This window comes from Rhamphochromis sp. 'chilingali' (genome assembly GCF_963969265.1).
Source record: "Rhamphochromis sp. 'chilingali' genome assembly, chromosome: 3".
Lineage (NCBI taxonomy): Eukaryota > Metazoa > Chordata > Actinopteri > Cichliformes > Cichlidae > Rhamphochromis > Rhamphochromis sp. 'chilingali'.
Genome location: NC_137931.1, coordinates 17,846,489 through 17,865,349, shown reverse-complemented (window position 1 = coordinate 17,865,349; position 18,861 = coordinate 17,846,489). Strand labels below are relative to the sequence as shown.

General features: G+C 40.4%; 1 protein-coding gene across 3 annotated transcripts in view; it reads left to right on the top strand.

Annotated features, from left to right (window-relative positions):
* Positions 1–18,861, top strand: part of LOC308393898 (FERM, ARHGEF and pleckstrin domain-containing protein 1-like) — a 70,083-nt gene that overhangs the window by 8,969 nt on the left and 42,253 nt on the right. For all 3 annotated transcript variants that reach the window (XM_080877931.1, XM_080877930.1, XM_080877929.1), the window contains exon 2: positions 1,085–1,312. In XM_080877931.1, the coding sequence (XP_080734057.1) occupies positions 1,139–1,312 (174 nt within the window). In that variant the 5' untranslated portion in view covers positions 1,085–1,138. The remainder of the gene's footprint in view (positions 1–1,084; positions 1,313–18,861) is intronic.

Below are 18,861 nucleotides of genomic sequence, written 5' to 3'. Positions count from 1 at the left end.
GACACAAACCTCAAAGTCTGCTGAGCATTGCTGGAAACGCTGGATAATTGATCCTGTGTGTTAGTGTGTCAGGGCAGCGCAGCACTGTGTTACCCTCGTCCTTTGCCCCCCACCCTGACTGTCTTCTAAAACATTCCTCAGCTGTGATATCACCAGCAGTCCTGAGGGGTTATTTACTGTCTGAGGTTGAGGTTTATCAAGTGTGGGATGGAGGTGGGGGTGTTGTGTAATTGAATGAAAGCAAAGGGGGTGAGGGGCACAGATTGAGTGTCTTTGTGCGTTCTCAGACCGTATCTCATCTGCCCTACTTGTGATGCTTTATTCAAGTCTGAACTGGCCTTAAACAGAGCTCTGTGAATAGCTCATAGGAAATCCCAACTTCATGCTCTGCAGCTGGGATACATGAGTGTCTAGCTAGGTGTGAGCAAGTCTGTCTGATTCTGTCTGAAGTTTATGCTATGTATGCACTCATTTCATCACTATAGTCAATAAATAAATAAAGCTCATCACTAAAGAACTCAGATTAAATGTCTTTTGGTTTGTACATTGGGTAAGACCAATTTAAAGCAAAGATTGGATAAATATGGGAAGACATTTCACACATTTCTTGAAGTAATTAAACTTTGGAGTTTCTCTCCAAGCAAAGTGCCACAAAAGAACCTCTTACTCCCTTTCTTTTCTTTTCTTTTCTTTTCTTTTCTTTTCTTTTCTTTTCTTTTCTTTTCTTTTCTTTTCTTTTCTTTTCTTTTCTTTTCTTTTTAAATAAGGTGCACAGGTCCTTTATTTTCATGTTTCAAGAATAACCTCCAGTTATTCAAGAGATCTCTCAGGTTTGCATTAATGCAGTTTGGCCTGTGTTTCTTTAAATGCTAATGACGTTTTTAGTCCTTCAGACACCCACAAAAGGGATTTAGAATTCCTATAAAAGCAGTATCAGGATGCCTTTTAAGGAAATTGTGCATGCAGATTTACTAACACACAGGATGTGATGCAACTGTACTGTTTATAGTGAGGGCCCAAAGCATACAAAGAGACAAACTCCAATCCCACATTTTCAGAAAATTCTCTTTTCTTTCTCCACTAGACGTGAACAGAGGTCCCTGCAGCTCGATAGCCTCTTACTGTAAGGTCTGTCATCATGGTCGAACCAGCCGACAGGTCGTCCACAGCCGGGCAGAGGCTGGGTGCTCCTGAAAGCTTTGGAGTGTCCACCCTAGAGCCAGGTCTGCGCCCTCCTGCCCAGCCTCCAGGACGCCAAGTCTCCATGAGGGTGCAGATGCTTGATGACACACAGGAAGTCTTCCAAATATCGGTGAGTAACATAATGTTGGATTATTGCAGGCATACTTTAGTGATCCAGAGGGATTTAAAATAAACATGTGGGAAGTGAAGAGTGGATGTGTGAGGTTTGCACACATCTTACTGTCCATGAAAATATCCACAGCAGTGGTTGTGATGGGAGTAAAACAGGTGTTCAGCTTGGTAGAACCTTCTTGTGTGTTGTTATTGCAAATAAGCAGTGCATGAGTTTAGTTTCTTTCCATTAACCCATCAAATTTCCATATTTGTTTTTTTTTTGTTTGTTTGTTTGTTTTTGTTGTTTTGCTTTTTAAAATATTTACATGCTTTCATTTCATTTGGTAAATGGACTGGGACTTACACTTTTCACTACAAGCAACATTCACTCATGGATGGATGACTTGAGAGCAAGTCTGGGTTCAATATCAAGATGAGGGATACTTCAGTTGTATTGGCCCTGTTGGTTGGCGATCCACTGGCATTTCACTATTGCATTTCACGATAACTGTGTAACTGTCTGTGCTGCTCTGTACTTGGTGGAGGATGTGCTTCCAAAGCGCCCCTTTAGTTTATTTATTACCTAAGAGCCTGTTATAAAACCATCGCTGCTCTTGGGTAGCACAAAAGCCTCAAAGAATAAACCTGTGCTTCTGTTCAGAATGTGCAAAATGACTTTCATAGTCTTTTTTAGATTTTTGGCATCACGAAAAGGAAGCATTTGCAGAGTGACATTATTGCCTTCAATGTTCAGATAAGATATTGGTTTGTTTCCTTAAGCCTCTCTCCATTTTCTCTTCATCTAAGCATGTGTTTGTCATTTATTTATTACCCTCTTGCTAAACTGTCACTTTATTAACTGATACAAGCAGAAAAGGAGGGTAAAATATTAAACTATTTTTCCACAGTCCCCATGGAATTCGTCACCAGTTTTTGCTCCATAGAGATGGTTCATTTTGTTCCATCCACCTTGAGTCTTATCTTCAATCTCCACTTCCTTGTGATACACGGGAAGTGGGACAGAAGCCAGCTTCCTGTCCGAGCACACCACACCTACAGACTCCTGTTTTGGCTTTGCAGACAGAGGCAGACTTTATTCTGTTTTTTTTGACTACTTCCCAGCAGCTTGTGTTTTTCTAAACACTAAGCCTGCTCCCCTTTTTATAAAAAGATTGCTGTTATGGCATGTGTATATGTAGTAAGCAGTCCTGCATTTGTCCTGTGTTCCTAAGTTTTCATTTTCTTCTTCTTTGCTTTTATTTAGCCTTAAGCCTCCCTCTTCTGTCATTTACTCCATCATAAACATACATAACTGTATATTACTGTAGCCAGTATTCACCCTGCTTCATAAATATTTGCATGTGTTTTGAATCTCCTTGTTAGCTTGAGTATGTCATGCGCGTCTACTTGTGCTCCCTGACTTCCTAATGTTTTGTTTTTTTTTTCTTTTAAAGGCGTCCTTTGAGAGGCGGCACAGACAGCAGTTTTAATCACATTGCTGCTGCTGTGGTACTGTGGTATGTCATCTCAGGGTGGGCGTATCCTCGAATTTCAGAATTAATGTCTGCTGCAGGCTGACACAGAGTTTGGTTTCAAGCCTTCCTTGGTGATTTGCATGTCTTTAAAAAAAAACAGCTGCTGTATTTTCAGCTTCAGATTTAGGGAGTCTTTGTGATGATAATCAAGAGAGAATCCAGAAAGAATCACTGTCTCAGCTGGCTTCTCGAACATTCAGAGCTGCTGGTCTGTGGGGCTGTAATTGGTCCTCATGAAATGGCCAAGAATGCATGCGGTTGTTGGAGTGAAAGTGCCTCAGGATGTGTTTGAGTGGATGATTGGACAGTTTGACAGTGGCCTGGGATCTGGTGTCTGTGAGGGGGATGTCATCTGTGTGTGAATACTACTAAATTGATGTCTCCACAAACTGATGTTCTCCACAAAGCAGCAGCCCTCTTCATATCAGGGAGCTCTTTTCTCTATCTATTTCTGTCCTCAACTCCTTTCACAGCCTCTCACACACGTATGAGTTGGTCTGTCTCTCTGGACCCTGTTTCAGCTTCACTCTTTACACCACAGGAGAGCAGAAGTATCAGGTGAAAACAGCAGCATGAAACTAAAATAGTAATATTTTTTATGTATTTATTTATTTATTTTTATTTTTCGTTGCTGTTTTAAAAGCCAAATGTAATAAAAGATGAACTAGAAGGAGAGAAGCGAGAACAGAGCAGAGAAACATGGAACATGGGAAGTGAACCAACCAAATTAATGACAGTTGTTTTCAGTGCTTCTTACAAATTTGGTGAAATAATGGGGACATTGTCTATTGAGCCTGACTCACCTAATCTGTTTTTTCCTGTTACAATAGCCTCCAGTGTATTTGTGCAGTAGGTGCAGTCGAATGTGTGAATCAGGAGATAAGCCTGCAGCTTTCACTAGCATTGGCACTTGACTGGGCATTTTTTCACTGCAGTGGAGGTAAAGTAGAAGGGTAGCTCATTAACCACCTTGTTATCAGCAAACCTCAGGCTGCTGCAGGAGAGGGGCAATAAATATTAAAAATACATTTAATTTTAGTTTTTTTTTTTTTTGCACATGAAGAACAATGCAGACATACCATAGTGTTGTTGTAATGTTGACTAAAGCTTTTTGGGGTTGATTTCTTGAATTTGTTCTTTGTTTTAAACCACTTTTGAGACCAATTACAAGGAAATGAAGATATTTCTCCAAAATCAAGGGATAGTTAGGAGTGCACATTAATTCAGCCTGTTTAAACAAGTCTTCTGCAGGCTGAAATGCCAAACCTGCACTCAAAGCAAATCTGATTTTTGCATACTAAATGAAAATAGATCCTGTGCAGTGTTTTCATATAGATAAGTTTCAGCTAGGTTGTGTTTAGAGGACATAGTGCTTCTGTCTGTTTTCTGGGCTTCAAACGGCAGTTGCTCCAGTACTATGTTTACAATATAAAAAGCACTATCTGCAGCACATGTAGCAGAGTAGCATCACAGCTGTGCTGATTGCAGTCACGCTCTATAATCAGTCTTCCTGAAGAAATATGGATTTGGTTAATGTGCAGTCTCAAGATTATCATAAAATGTGCATTTACAAGAACCACAATAATGATTATATTTTTAGCAGGTCTTGGCTAGCTATTAATTGGAAGGCTAACTGTATGGGCCTATCACTTTCTTCAGTTTGAAGCTGCACATATTGAGAAGCTTTGCACATGTTTTGATCAATATTAGCAGTAGCTTTTTGCATCAGTTAAAACAGTAGAGCACAAATTATTCATTTAACAGGGATCTGTCACATGAAGGTGACTCGAGGCATTTGGCTGTGTCGACCCTTTGTTCCCTTCACTTCCACTAAGATAAATGCCTGATTCATCCAGTTACATCAAAGCGGTTTAGTCGTTAACTATCTTGCTATCTACACAAATTGTGTGGCACAGAGAATTATGAGGAAAAACATGACCAGTTGCAGGAATGTTTCACTTTATTGCAATAGTAGACGTTGTAAGCAGTGTAGGAAACTTTCTGTTTGTATGAAATCTCAACAAAGCGCAAATATGTATCAGAGTTTTGATGCTGTTGCTTGTTATTGCGGCCAAGGCAAGCAAGAAAGAATGGCTGATGATGACCTCACTGCTCTATATTTCCTGCAGCATCCAAGGACAACTTCCCCTCTGAGTGGTTTTGCCATAGCAGTGTTGGCAAACCACAAATTCTGAGTTTTCCTTCTTTGTTGATTCTTACCTTAACATCAGTCTTAGGCTTGAGTTAGCCTTTTTGTAAGATGTATAATTCGTTTAGCTTTAATCAGTCTAACCCACATTAGAGTAATATAAGAACAAAATTCAGACTGGTTTAATCCCACAGGCCACATCTTTTTGTGAAGCCGACCCCAGAATTTTGTTCTACAGACCAGGACAAATAAATTGGTTTGTCATGGAAAATAAATTTAGGACTTCAGACATGGGGAAGATTTAGAGTGTATGTACAGCAGGGGTCAACAAAAAAACCCCACTGAAAATGGACTACTGTGACATCTTTATTTTATAAACACACATTTCTAAGATCAGAGCCACGTTCTTAATATGAGCCTCTGTCTTTCATGCTCAACTGTCTGTGATTCCTATGATATTTCTGGTGTTCATGAAGCTGTATCCTCAGGCTTTCAGTCTGGAGTCTGTTCAGGACCATGAACAGACTCTGTCTCTCAGATTTCCCGTGAGAGCTAATGTCGAATCCATTAGATCCAAAGAAGACCTTGCAGAGTTTTTAACTGCACTCTGCTGTTCAGAGGGAAAGAGATGAAATTTCATTAAAAACTTCTCCTGAAATCACGACAGACTGGGCAGATCATCTTGTGCGTTAAGCACTTTGTTTACTGATAGTTAACATTTTATTATTTATATCTATCAGCCTTTTTCTTTGAGCTGATCTTTGGAAATGTATATTATTTGAGTGTACACCACATTAATAAAACATCATGACATGACATGACGTAGGCACACACTGCATTAGTGACCACTGAGGCTACACACACACACGCACATACACAGAGGCACAGACACACTCAGTCTTCATTATTAATGTGTAAAAGAGGCAGAGATGGAGGTAGTGGTAGAGGTCACGCCCAGCTGGTTAATAATTAAAGGTAGACAGGATGTGCGTGCATGTGTGTGTCTGTGTTTTTGTTTGCATACATGCTGAATGGAGCATAAACTAACAGTATAGCTTTCAACACAGACAATTTCAAGCATGCACAAAGGTTTAAACTTTTGACCTACTCCTCTGTTTTCTTGCATGGCATTAACAGACTTTGCCGTGTGACTCACAAGTAAAACCGTTTCACATTCTCAACAGGCCACAGCATCCGTTATTAAGGGGAAGCAAAATAACCTACATACCAAAATCTGCAATAGCAACGATAATCAATAAGACCAGTGTATTACTCGTTATTTTGTGTTTTTCCTTTTTTCTTTTTTCTTTTAGTAAGGTCAGCTTTGACCTTGGGTGCTAACAACGAAGGTCAAGGTATTTAGCCAACCTAAGTACTCATGTCCCCCGAAGGTTAGTAAGTTGTTTTAAAGTCTGAAGACAATACAAAAAAAATTGTGGGTAATTGAAAGTTTTCACAGATTTTTCACATTTGGTGTGACCTGATTTTTCACCTAATTAAAACAGCTCGAGCTACCATCACACAAAATTTAAAAATGATATGTGGATGCTAGACTGCTAACAAACACATAAACAAACATAGTGGATTACATACTCCCTTCCTTCGGAGGGAGAAAATTTTATGAATTTTAAAGTATACTACCACCTTAAAGGATGCTATAGAAGCATTGCATTTATCTTACTAATGAGCTTTTCTTTTGAACAAAAATTCAGCCCGTCCATTCCTGTGCACCACAGGACTCTATTGTTGTCTGAAAAACACATTATTTTCATTTCTTTTTTTCACATTTCAGTCTCACCTACAACAGCCTGCTGATGGAAATGACCACCGGAACACCGTTATTAATCCATAGCTCAAAATAATCCCCAACAAATGCTCTGTTTGTTCTTCCTCACGTACCAGTTTCCTCCCAGTTTCCAAACCCCACAAAGGCCAGTTTAGCCGCATAGATTGAATTTATATCTCTGTTCATTATAAACAGCCAGGTTCGGGGAAACTCAGGTGTGCACTGTAATGGAAGATTAAGAGGGTGAGGTATGGTGATGATGGAACAGGTACAGCAGGCTTAACCTGAACAGGTTATTTTCAGAGTTAAAGATTAACACCAACTGTTAAAAGGTGCTTTTTTTTTTTTTCTTCCTGAAAATTTCTCCTGAGTTACAGATTATTGGTATTAATCAATAAAATTGTTTAGTAATGCTAAAAGGATTTCCACATATTCTTTTAGTAGGGGACAGTTTGAGTCCAGTTTTCTTAAAATCACATTTAAGGGCTCTAATGTCAGCTGTCACGTTAGACATAAACCATATTCAGAGTGGTAAGTAGGCACATTTACTTATAGATTTAAAAGACTAAATGGCCTGTAATTGTATAGCACTTTATTAGTCCCTAAGGACCCCAAAGCGCTTTGCACAACCAGTCATCCACCCATCCACACACACATTCAGTGTTTGTAGCCCTAACACTTTATGACCAGGTCTTCTAACATAGATGGTCCTTTCTCGGCTTGCCTTAGAGTCTGTGACTTTTATGTGACCGCACTTAGACGTATGAAGAAAACCTGGGTTAAAGAAAACTGCTGACCACTGATTGGTATGTTAGGCCGGTCCATACTATATACACACAGTTGTGTGTATATAGTATGCTTTTCTTTCTTTTTTTTCAGCCTATTGTTTTGTACATTTAGCTACAGTTTGGACATACCTTACTCCCTTGGGGTCCTCGATGATGGCACCTGCAGCTGGTCCCTTTATTTGCCAGACATCTGCAGTGCTTTCACACTTGAGCTCTCTGCATTATGTTGAAAAATATGAGGTCTATCTCTGTTATGCCTGTCCCCTGTGGACTCACCCTCACTAAGAAATATCATTGGCTCATATGATGCCTTTAATGCCTCAGGTGGTTTAGGCCTACACATATGGAGCCACATGTGGCCTCCTGGAGCTTTCACTCCTACATCCCATTTGAGTCCATCTCAGACGATTTAATAGGGAGTTTGCAAAAAATCCCTTTTACCTGTTGATTAGTGGTTTCTGTTTGCTTGTATTGTCTTGTCTAGCATGATGCTTGCTTGAACGTAATCCCTGTAAGTATTTCCAGTATAGCCACATTAAACCAGACTTTAGGTTTCTTTATTAACGATGGCATGAATGAGAGGATGGTGGAGTATTTTGAACGTGCTCTGTCGCAATATGCAGTCTATAAAGGTTTTTGTTGCATGATTGGATTGTGGCTTTATGATCTGTGTCAGCTCCTGACCTTATGTGAGTGTTTGTTTTTTGTCTAAAAAGAGAGCTGGGGAAAGATACAGGACTCTGGGGGGGATGGTTATGAGGATTAGGATGATGGAAGAATAGACCACATAATTTGATAGACTAGCAGTCCCCCAAGGCCTGTGATAAATGAGCTACAAGTCCCCTGCCAAATTATGCAGGAACGCACACAGACTCACTCCTTAGCTCCAGAGTTAAGCTGTTGACATTTCAAATGGATGGCCTTTGTTTTGTCGGTGTCCACTGTCTTGGAATTGAAAGAGTCATGTTAAAGGAACCAGTATAAAAGGACAGATCTTAAAAGGCAGAACGAACAAGAAAATTACTTAAAATGACAGTAACACTGTGGCAAGTTGAATTTTCCCTGTTACTGGTTTGGATGCATGTATCATAATCATTTTAAGGGGGGCCTATTATGCTGATTTCCAGCTCCATTATTTTATTATTGGACTCTAGTGGAGTCATTTTGCATCATTCACAGTTTGAATGATCCTTATTCATCTTGTGCTGGACCTTGGTGCAGCTCCTCAGTTCATCCACTGTCTGAAAGAAAGTTTCTTCTGATTGGCTGCCAGTCAGTAACAGAATTACTGACCAGCATGTGGGTGGGGCTTCTGTGCTTTAGTTGACCATATTAAGGATATCCTCTTTTTTTTGACATCATACATGTACAAGAGTAGAAAAAACTGCCTGTTACCAAGTGTTTAGAGCAGTCTGAGGCCTGAGCTTTAGACCCACAGGAATTATTGTTGCATTTCCTGATCTTAAAATGACATTCCACTACTGTAACAGGTCCACTTTAAGGACACTGCTTTGGTATCATGTGGCCAAAAACCTTAAAAATCCTGACCTTGCTACTCAGCTAAGAACATCTTTGTGGATTGATTGTGGTTCTTCCCTCCTCAATAACAGGAATGACTGCCTCATTGTTGCACTTCCAGCACGCAGACCTTGGCTATTTGGCCCTAAGAAGAGGAAATTAGTTTTAATGTAGCCTTCCTTTAGTGCATTACTATTCAGAGAACCAGACAGTTAAAATATTGTGCAGTGCCAGATATTTTTAAACTCTGGGTTGCCCAGCGGCATGGTTTTTTTTATTTTCTTTTTATTTCATTTTTAATTTAATTTTCTTTTATTTGTGTGGGTCTGTATGTCTTCTTCTGCACTGTTTTACCCCAAAGCACATTTTAACCCTGCTAAAATTCATTTAGAGGGAGAGAGTGATAAGAGATGAGAAAATGGGTTTTAGAATTTGGAGCCAAACTCTACTCATGTGTCTTTATGTCTTTTAAAGTTGGCAGATCTTCTGGCAGTAGTTTAAATGTGTAGGTGAAACCAAAGTAAGGTAATGGTTAAAGACGGTTCTTCTCTTCTCTTCTCTTCTCTTCTCTTCTCTTCTCTTCTCAATAATCTCTTTCTTTCTGGCTTTTTTGGAGCACTTACAGAAATAACTGTACCTTTGGCAGGTCTCATTCGTCATTATAGACAGAAACGTGTGCGTGGGTGTGTGCGCGCATGTGTGTGTGTGTCGCTAGTCCTTGCCTAATCTACCATTGTAACATATTAAATCTATAATGATACTGGTTTCCTGGGCCACCCTAAACCATGTTTTATGGACTTACTATTTGACTTCACGGGCATATGCGCACGTGTGCATGCTACCACCCACCCTGTGGTTCAGTCGCCTAAGATTGACAGTAAAATAATAAAAGTAAATATTTGATTAGATTTGGGGTTGTGATATCCTCCTTTTAATGACTATGGCACAGATGGGAGCAAGAAATGAATTTGATTAAATAATATCATGACCACAGTGGTACATGGATTAGCATTATGTGTGATGTGTAGCCCTGAAATTGACCATCGACTGCACTCTTTCTCTGCATCGTCTAGTTTCCAAAAACTGAAATAAATGCAATCAGATTTTGACGGGGCAATATGAAAGATGTTGTGGTAGTGCCTGTGAAAGCTACTGAAGCAACTTGCATCATGATGTACACATATCTATGTCAATACTGTCTCAAATGGTACTTGCCTGCAATATCATTAGCTATCTAACATGCCTGATAAGGTGTGCCAGCATGGCCTCCATCATCAAAATGTGAAGGTGTGGCAAGAGAGGGAGTCTAAAAAAGAAACCTGTAGCCTGCAGGCTTGTTTCATCTTGTTTGATAAGAAGAAATCAAGCAGAATCAAAGAGTGCACACAAGTAAAATATCCCTGGGCAGTACTTCTTCTCATATTGAGCTGACACTGCCATGACTCACAATCCCATCTCGAGGTACCAAGTGTTGTTTTAAGAGGATAAAGGCAGATGTCAGCTTGACAGCATGGTAACTTCTGAGACTGTGTAAGCCCCGGATAGCATGTTAAATTTCATTACAGCACAGTTAGAAATCAAGTGAAAAAGTATGTCTTGTTTGGAAGTGTTACCAAGAGAAAGCCTTTTCTCTCCACAAAGAACATGACAGGATGTGCGGTGGTGAAGGGGTGATGATTTGGGCTTGTTTGGCAATGACAGACACTGGGCACCTTGCAGCCATTAAGTTGACCATGAACTCCTCTGTATACTAAAGTATTCTAGAAGCAAATGTGAGGCCATTAGTCCAACACCTAAAAATTGGCCCAAACTGGGTCATGTACCAGCACAGTGATTCTAAATTAATCAACCAAATACATAGACATCTACAACAAGAGTTCCTTCACATTCTTTTTGTAATTTAGGTTAATTTGTAATATATTTTTAATTAAATTTTTTTACCAGGTGCTCATTTTTAAGGAGGTAAACTATTGCTGTCTTGAAATATTAGCATGCCATGACTTTTTTTCTACATCCAGTGCTCTGATGGTCTATGGCTAATTGTAGCAGAAAATGGCTCATATGATCTTCACTCAAGTTATTTAGAAAATGGTTTACACTTAATCATAATAAGCACCTGCGGACCACTTATGTGCACCTAAAAAGCTAACCAAAGCAGGGCTTAGCAGAAGGTTAGGATACATATAAAGTGTGAATCTAATACAAATGCATGAGTCTTTTCTGCAATCCACATGAAGTGACCCAAGCTGGGGGAAAATATGGATGCAGCATGCTAGCATGAGTCTCCAACCGAGGAACTGTGCTGTATTATGTAATGGCTGGCATTCACTGTCTCATTCCTGTGGTCAGAGATCTCAAAAAGGGACTTCTGACTGTGGACTGACTTTCCTTTCAGCTTCTTCTTTCTTTCTTTAGCTGTCCCCAGTGTTTAACCAGCTAGGAGAGCAAATGCAGAGAGAGGATCGGTGATGATTCATCTTTTTACAGATGTAAGAAGGTGATAAGATTGTATGTCGACAGTTCTCCCTCTGCTTTCCAGACATTCAGCTTCCGACTTGAGCAAGTAGCTTTGGTAGAACCATGCATTGTGTTATGTTGCTATTAAGGTGGGCTTGTGCACGTGGAGCCACGTGGAAGCATTTAAAACTGCTGAGTTCAAAGAGAGGCCCACAGACGAAGCTGCCCTTGAGCAATGAAGGAGGAAACGAGTGTGTGAGTATACTATTCTACAGTATAGACTCTTTCTGGTGCAGAGACGATCACTGAGAGCTTGTTTCTGAAAGGCAGCGAGATGGGGGTAGAAGGGAATTAAAAAGGGCCCCACTGGGGGACGGAAAGGAGACGTGGTGCTGCACTCACTGTGAGAGACTGCAGCACTGGGAGAGAGAAAAATGAATACAGGCCCACATCCGTCTCCCACAGAAGCCTTTCGCGTTACGCCGACAGCCTCTGAATGAGCAAACACTTTCCTGCACTGCTTGGCTGCAAACGATATCCCCTTTTTTTTTTGGTAATTGGAGTAAATGAAGTCCCCCCGTGATGCACTACTAAAGCCAGTGATGGAAGAGCTGGGCCCCATTTAGGGTAATCACTGCACCCCCCTGCTTCACTGCTGTACAAAACCACCAATTTAGTAGTTTTCCTGGATTGTTTGGAGCAGTGGCCACTGAGGTGGGCTTGTGGTGAAGTTTTCACTGCTGTTTTTACAAGTTCGTCTGGTCATTTTATGTTGCAAAATGGGAGATGAATTATATCCTGTATTTGACGGGGGTTGTGGCATTTTTGATGCTGTAAAAAGTAGCTCCAGTTTGGCATGGTAACACCAGCTGCTAGAAAAAGAAAACACTGGTAGGATTATTGCCAGCAGCTGGCTGACTGGAGGGATGCCAAAACCGATTTGTGGACCTTTTGTTTTATTTCGAAAAATGACTCTGGATGAGATTCTAGAAGGTGTTAAGGGTGACACGTGTTGTTGTTGGACACAGGAGTTTGCTTCAGGGTCTGATTTAATCAATTCAATTCAATTCAATTTTATTTATATAGCGCCAAATCACAACATAAGTCGCCTCAAGGCGCTTCATAGATACAGAGAAAAACCCAACAATCATATGACCCCCTATGAGCAAGCACTTTGGCAACAGTGGGAAGGAAAAACTCCCTTTTAACAGGAAGAAACCTCCGGCAGAACCAGGCTCAGGGAGGGGCGGGGCCATCTGCTGCGACCGGTTGGGGTGAGAGAAGGAAGACAGGATAAAAGACATGCTGTGGAAGAGAGACAGGTTAATAACAGATATGATTCAATGCAGAGAGGTCTGTTAATACATAGTGAGTGAGAAAGGTGACTGGAAAGGAAAAACTCAATGCATCATGGGAATCCCTGGCAGCCTACGTCTATTGCAGCATAACTAAGGGAGGATTCAGGGTCACCTGGTCCAGCCCTAACTATATGCTTTAGCAAAAAGGATCAGCCACCAGTCCTGTTTTTCCGAACACAGGAAAAATACAACCTCACATGATGAAGCACAAGTAAAAAAAAGTCAGATGTAACTGAACTGAACAAGCTAGACAGGTTTATATGTGTAGACTTATTAGACTATGGGGCTTCTTGTTCTGACTGTCTATGCTGCTGTAAATCATCACTCAATGATTGAGGGGAATAGTTAACTTGAGTTGAGGTGTCCCCTTGGTGTAGGTCATTAAAAAGTCACCAGTAAAGTAGATTGTGTTGGGGAAGGAGGTTCTGTATTTCAGAGAATAAAACAAGACCCCAGAAAGCAGATCTTGTGGCCAGTTGTCCATAATAAGGGAGCTAAAACCGACTCACAGTGTTTTTTACAGATAACTTCTCTGTTTGCAGAGTGAAATGTGTGCTGGAGCTAAGTGATTCCTCAGTATTACATTCTGGCATGCCGAGAGTTTAGCCTGGAGCTAAAACTCTTCAGTGTCAGCTTCAATATCCTAAATGAGACTTCTCCCCCCTTGCTAAGTGTTAACCATGGCTCCCTCATTATACCTTTCTAAGGCCACAAACCTGCCTCTCTCAATCTCTGTCACAGACCTGGACCAAACCCTGTAACTTCCAGTCCTGAGTCCTTGGACGTTATTTTGTGTGTGTGTGTGTGTGTGTGTGTGTGTGTGTGTGTGTGTGTGTGTGTGTGTGTGTGTGTGTGTGTGGGGACTGGGATGTCTTAAAGTGTTGTGAAGGGTTGCTTAATCTCTTTCCTTGCACCCTCCTCGTCTCTGTTGGGACGTTTTCCAGAAGCCTCTGAGGAATTCAATTGCGTCTCCCCTGCTGGGTCCCTGAGCTTCGAGACGTTTGTTTTCTCTGAGAAACTCTGAGAGGAATGCGGCTTGAAATGTGGGGATCGGAGAGTAAAATACGTAGTTGTGGTTTTTACCTCATGCCATCCTTGCTCGCCTTTTCTGTCACTGCTCTCAACCAAGCCATTTTGTCATGTCGAAGTCTCATCATTTGTGCTACGTTTTGTGCAACGTCTGTTATATTTAAACACAAAATTATGAAAGCACTGCTTTTTTCTCTCTTTTTTTTTTTTTTTTTTTTTTTTTTTTACGCCTGTAGCCAGAAATATCAAACTTTGTATCCCTGGGCGATTCATCTCATTGGCTTTGACTGTGATGGATTTTTTGATTGAAGTGCTTTTTTTCCCTTTGTTTTCAAATGGATTTAGTGAGCTTTTTGGGGATTTTTATTATATTCATTGACTTTTTGTAATATTGCTTTGCTTTAATAGTGTTTGCAGTGTGGATGCTCATACCACTGCACAAATGTATTTACCACAGGCCTCCGTTAATTATTCTGGTGGGTTTCCACACCCTTTTATTCATTGTATATCAAATTTTTTAGCTATATATGCATGCAAGCATATACACACACACACACACACACACACACACATAGGCACACACACACACTGGATGAAGATTGCAGAGAGCTCAACAACCCCAGTTGTAATGATGCTTTTGCCTTGAGAAAAAAATAATAGCATTGATTTATTTTTGCCATCTTTGCTTTTTGACTTTGTCTTCTGGGGTAATCAAACTTTGAGTTTTGAAGCTACTATTGATGTTAACAAGAAGAAAATGTACCCTTTTGTTTTCAAGCTTTAATTTATGTGCACACTGAAAGATGGCCACCATTACAAGTGTGCAAAAATGTGTATTTTAGTTAGTTCTTTTAGCAGTAGATCCATAGATTGAAAGGTTGGGCAGATTCCTCAGCAATAAGTGTTTTTATCCTGTGAGGTCTACCCCAGATTATGGTCTGGTTTTTTTTTTTTTTTTTGGTTTTGTTTTCTGTTTCACAACATGGACATATTCACCATCATCTATTGTTGTGAAGTCTTGTGTCTTGATTATTTCCACGTGGGGTTTTCGGAGCTAGAAAGTGACCATATTTAGGACTGGTATGTGGAATGTAAATTTCTCTGGTAATATAAGCTAGCTTGGTTAGCAATGTACACCCACAGACGTCACAGATAAATGGCATAAAATTCCATCCATGCAACTTTTTTTTTTTTTTTTTTTTTTTGCCACCTATCTGGGTCCAGATCATAAGAAAAACAACCTAAGAAGAGACGTTCAGACCTGCCTCTACCCATCCACCTCATCCACCACTTCTGGGATGACTGAAGTGTTCCCAAGCCAGGCAAAAGATTTGATCTCTCCAGCTATTCTTCAGTCTACCCCAGGGCCTCCTCCCAGTCTGAAACGCCTCACGTAGGAGGTCAAAAGTGGGGGTTTTTGGGTTGTTTTTTTTTTTTTTCTCCACAAAGTTTTCAAACAGTTGCAACATCTCCCCTTTGTATATCTGTATATCTCTGAGTTTCTTTGCTAAAATATCATAAAGCCTCCATTAGCTCCTTTCAGTGTAGCGGACCAGCAGCTTTACTCTGAGCCCCTCCCAAATGACTGAGCTGGTAGCCACAGCAGATGGTAGCAAAGTAGACCAACTAGTAAATCAACATGTTTACTTTTACACTCAACTCAATGTTCTGGTATGTTGTGGGGAAAAATGTCCGCATTACTACAGGTGTTTCACCCTCCCCTCACATGTGAACTAGACAGCAACATACTTAAACTCCTCCACTGGGGGCAGCAAGTCGTTCTCAACCCAGTAGTGGACTCTGCCCATTTCACTCTGAGAACAATACCCTCAGACACAGAAGTGCTAATTTCCATTGACTGATTTACATTTACCAAAAAAATAAGTTTGTGCTTCTTGGGTTGTCTGTTAGAACACTTTGCATAACAACACAAACATGGTCGAGAAGTCTATTCACTTCGCCACAACCACTCATATAACAAGCTAGTTATATCAAATTTCTTGTATGAGGGACACCGGCTGTAAACCTGCTTACTTCCGCTCTACAATTGGAGTGTATGAGGACTGACTAATACACATTTGCAAATAGCATCATTTTCCAGGCCAATATCTGTATCATAACTGCTCTTTCCAGTTAAATTGTGTTATGACTGTGGGACTCTTTGAATAAAAACACAGTAATGTTAGTTAGCTTGTTTCTATGTTATCATTGAGTTTCTTTGTGGTGCTCCGGAGGATTTTAAGAAGCAGCCCCATTGCAAGATTTAAAGACCTCATTATTGCACAAGGCGTAACACAAATGAACCAACTGCCATACTACGCAAGAAACTAATTGCTTTTTCTTAATGGTACAGCATTGTGCATGTTATTTCCCTCTGCTGTTCAATTTAATTGTCTGCCTCAAGTGCCCCACACACACACACACACACACACACACACACACACACACACACACACACACACACACACACACACACATATATTAATAGTGCATAAAGAGACAAAGCCATGTCTTCCTAGTAGCCCTGTAGGCATTTTCATCAACCCCTCAGCAGGGTTGTTGCCAGTTTGATTTCCTGCAGTGCATTATTGTTACTAGTGACAATGCAGGCAGGTATTCAGCAACATGCTGTTTAATCAGCAGGCCTGCGTGTGTGTGTGTGTGTGTGTGTGTGTGCGTGCGTGGAACCCTTCTGGCCATGATGAAGAACTGGCTGTGACATCTTTCCAGTAGGTTAAGCTACTGATCGTGTGCTGTGGGCAGAGACTGTGCACAACTGGATGTGAAATATGATATATGGAAACTAAATGCTGATACCTGCCATGCAACTGAAAAATTAAACTGAGTACCTTCCAGGTGTAGCTAAAAGGGAGATTTACTTTAGGCATAGCAGTGTAGCAAGAGCTTTAGTGCATCATGTTAAAAATTGACTACCAAGCCTGTGCACTATATTACACATATGTGTCATTGAAGATAAAATAAGAAATTATGGTTCCAGGAACATTCTGAGGGAAAAAATCAGAATTTCTAAGCTTAAAAATAAATTGAATGTGCTAAAATTATAAGAGAAAACTCTAAGTAGGAAAAAAAAAACTGTGGTTTTTGTCAAGGAACTACATCATTTCACTTTGCAAGGTTGGATCAACCTTGTCATACCACCTTATCAATTTGTGCTTCAATTTGCAATTTGCAAGGACATGCTCAGGAAGACTAGAAAAACACAGCATATAACACTTTCTTTTACACCTCCACCCTTGCATCTTCAATTGTTATTCCTGCTTAATGGTGAGCACCAAGCCTCAGAGCATCAGGTTCTTGATTCAAGTCTCCCGATGGTCCCAGAACTTCCTATGTGACCAACCTCTCATCATTAAACAAAAATATGTACTGGTATGAGAGTGCTTCCTGGAAGTTGCTGACTGTCGCAGGCAAATGCTGGTTGCTCCCAAAACCTCCCTGCCATTGCCTTATTCACTATCAGACTGCATCAACGACAGTAACTTGTCATAAACGCACACCTTTTACTCTCTGAGCTGTAGTAAAGAATACCCAATATGTTGGCATATTGTGCGAAGTAAATAGACACAAAAAGGGCGGTGGGCAGTATGACAACTCGTGTAACTATGTAATTATTGGAACCCTATTCTTTGTCCCTTCCCAAAATGTGCACAGGCCACTAAACATTACATTATCTGGAGCCTTGGGGAACAAACCCAGTCTCATTTGTAATGGTCCCAATAGCTGGTCGGGGGATGGGTTGGACAAAATGCTGGCATGCATACTGGTAGAGAAAGACAGTGTGCAAATAAACACTTTTGAATTCAAACTTCCCTTGAGCATTGGAGTAATTTCTGTGCATGTGCTGTGCTGCATGTTGCTGTAACTCGATCTCTGTTCTCTGTTGTTTCTTTCTTTCTTTTTGGTCCACTGATGTGCAGTGAGCAGCATGCTCTGGTACGAAGCCTTTGGAGTTTCATGATAACACCATGAAGAAAAATAAAAAACATACACAGATCATTGCTCAAATATCTGCATGGTATTTGTACTCTGAGCCAGAAAGGAATGTTAGTTGAGGTTCAGGTAATTCTCTCGCACTCTCTATGGGATTTCTCCTTTTTTCCCCCCCTCCCTCTGTCATTTTTTTCTTTTCCCTAAAAAAGCTGCTTTTAGAGTAAATTTCACACGAGTACGAGCACAGTTTTTCTCGTTTACCTTTAAAAGCACATAGCTAGATAGATCCCTGCTGGTAATTCATAGCAGGGGCCTGAAGGAAGAAACTGAATAGCTTTGAGGTGTGTTTTGTTTTGTTTTTTCTTTTTTTCTTCCTGGTCTTTCCCCCTGCAAAGCTCTTATCATCACTCTCACCCATCTGGTTTTCATCCCTGTTAACATTAGTCAGACTGCTTCAGACCAGACTAAGACTACATAGAAGAGGAACTTTCAAACATTCCCGTAATTTATGACAGTTTGCCCTGAGTCTTTTTCATTAGTTTCGTGCATATGTGCAATTATGACCTGGATAATGGGAAATCTTCATTTTTAATTTCCGGAAAGCCTGATGAGTTATAAAATGCTATAAATTCCCTTGGCAAGTGTAAATTTAAACCTTCTAAGTAAAGCAGTTGTTCTGCAGCCATTACAATTTATCACAGCCAAACAAAACCTGTGTCCATACATTGTTTCTTTCTTTTTTTCCCCCCCTAGGTTTCATAGGTCATTTGCATCAATGGCGCTGTGGGATTCTCTGTAAACCCTCAGCACGCCATGGCAGATGGTGAGAATATTTGCCTTGGCCATGTGTTGCAGGGTATTTTGGGGAAAAAAAGCTGAAAGAGAGAGTGAAGGGAAAACTGGAGGATAAATAATAAAATCAGCTGGTTTAATGTCTCATAGACTTTCTTTATTGTAAATGAAAGGCTAACTTTAGATTTTAGAGGATCGGGCA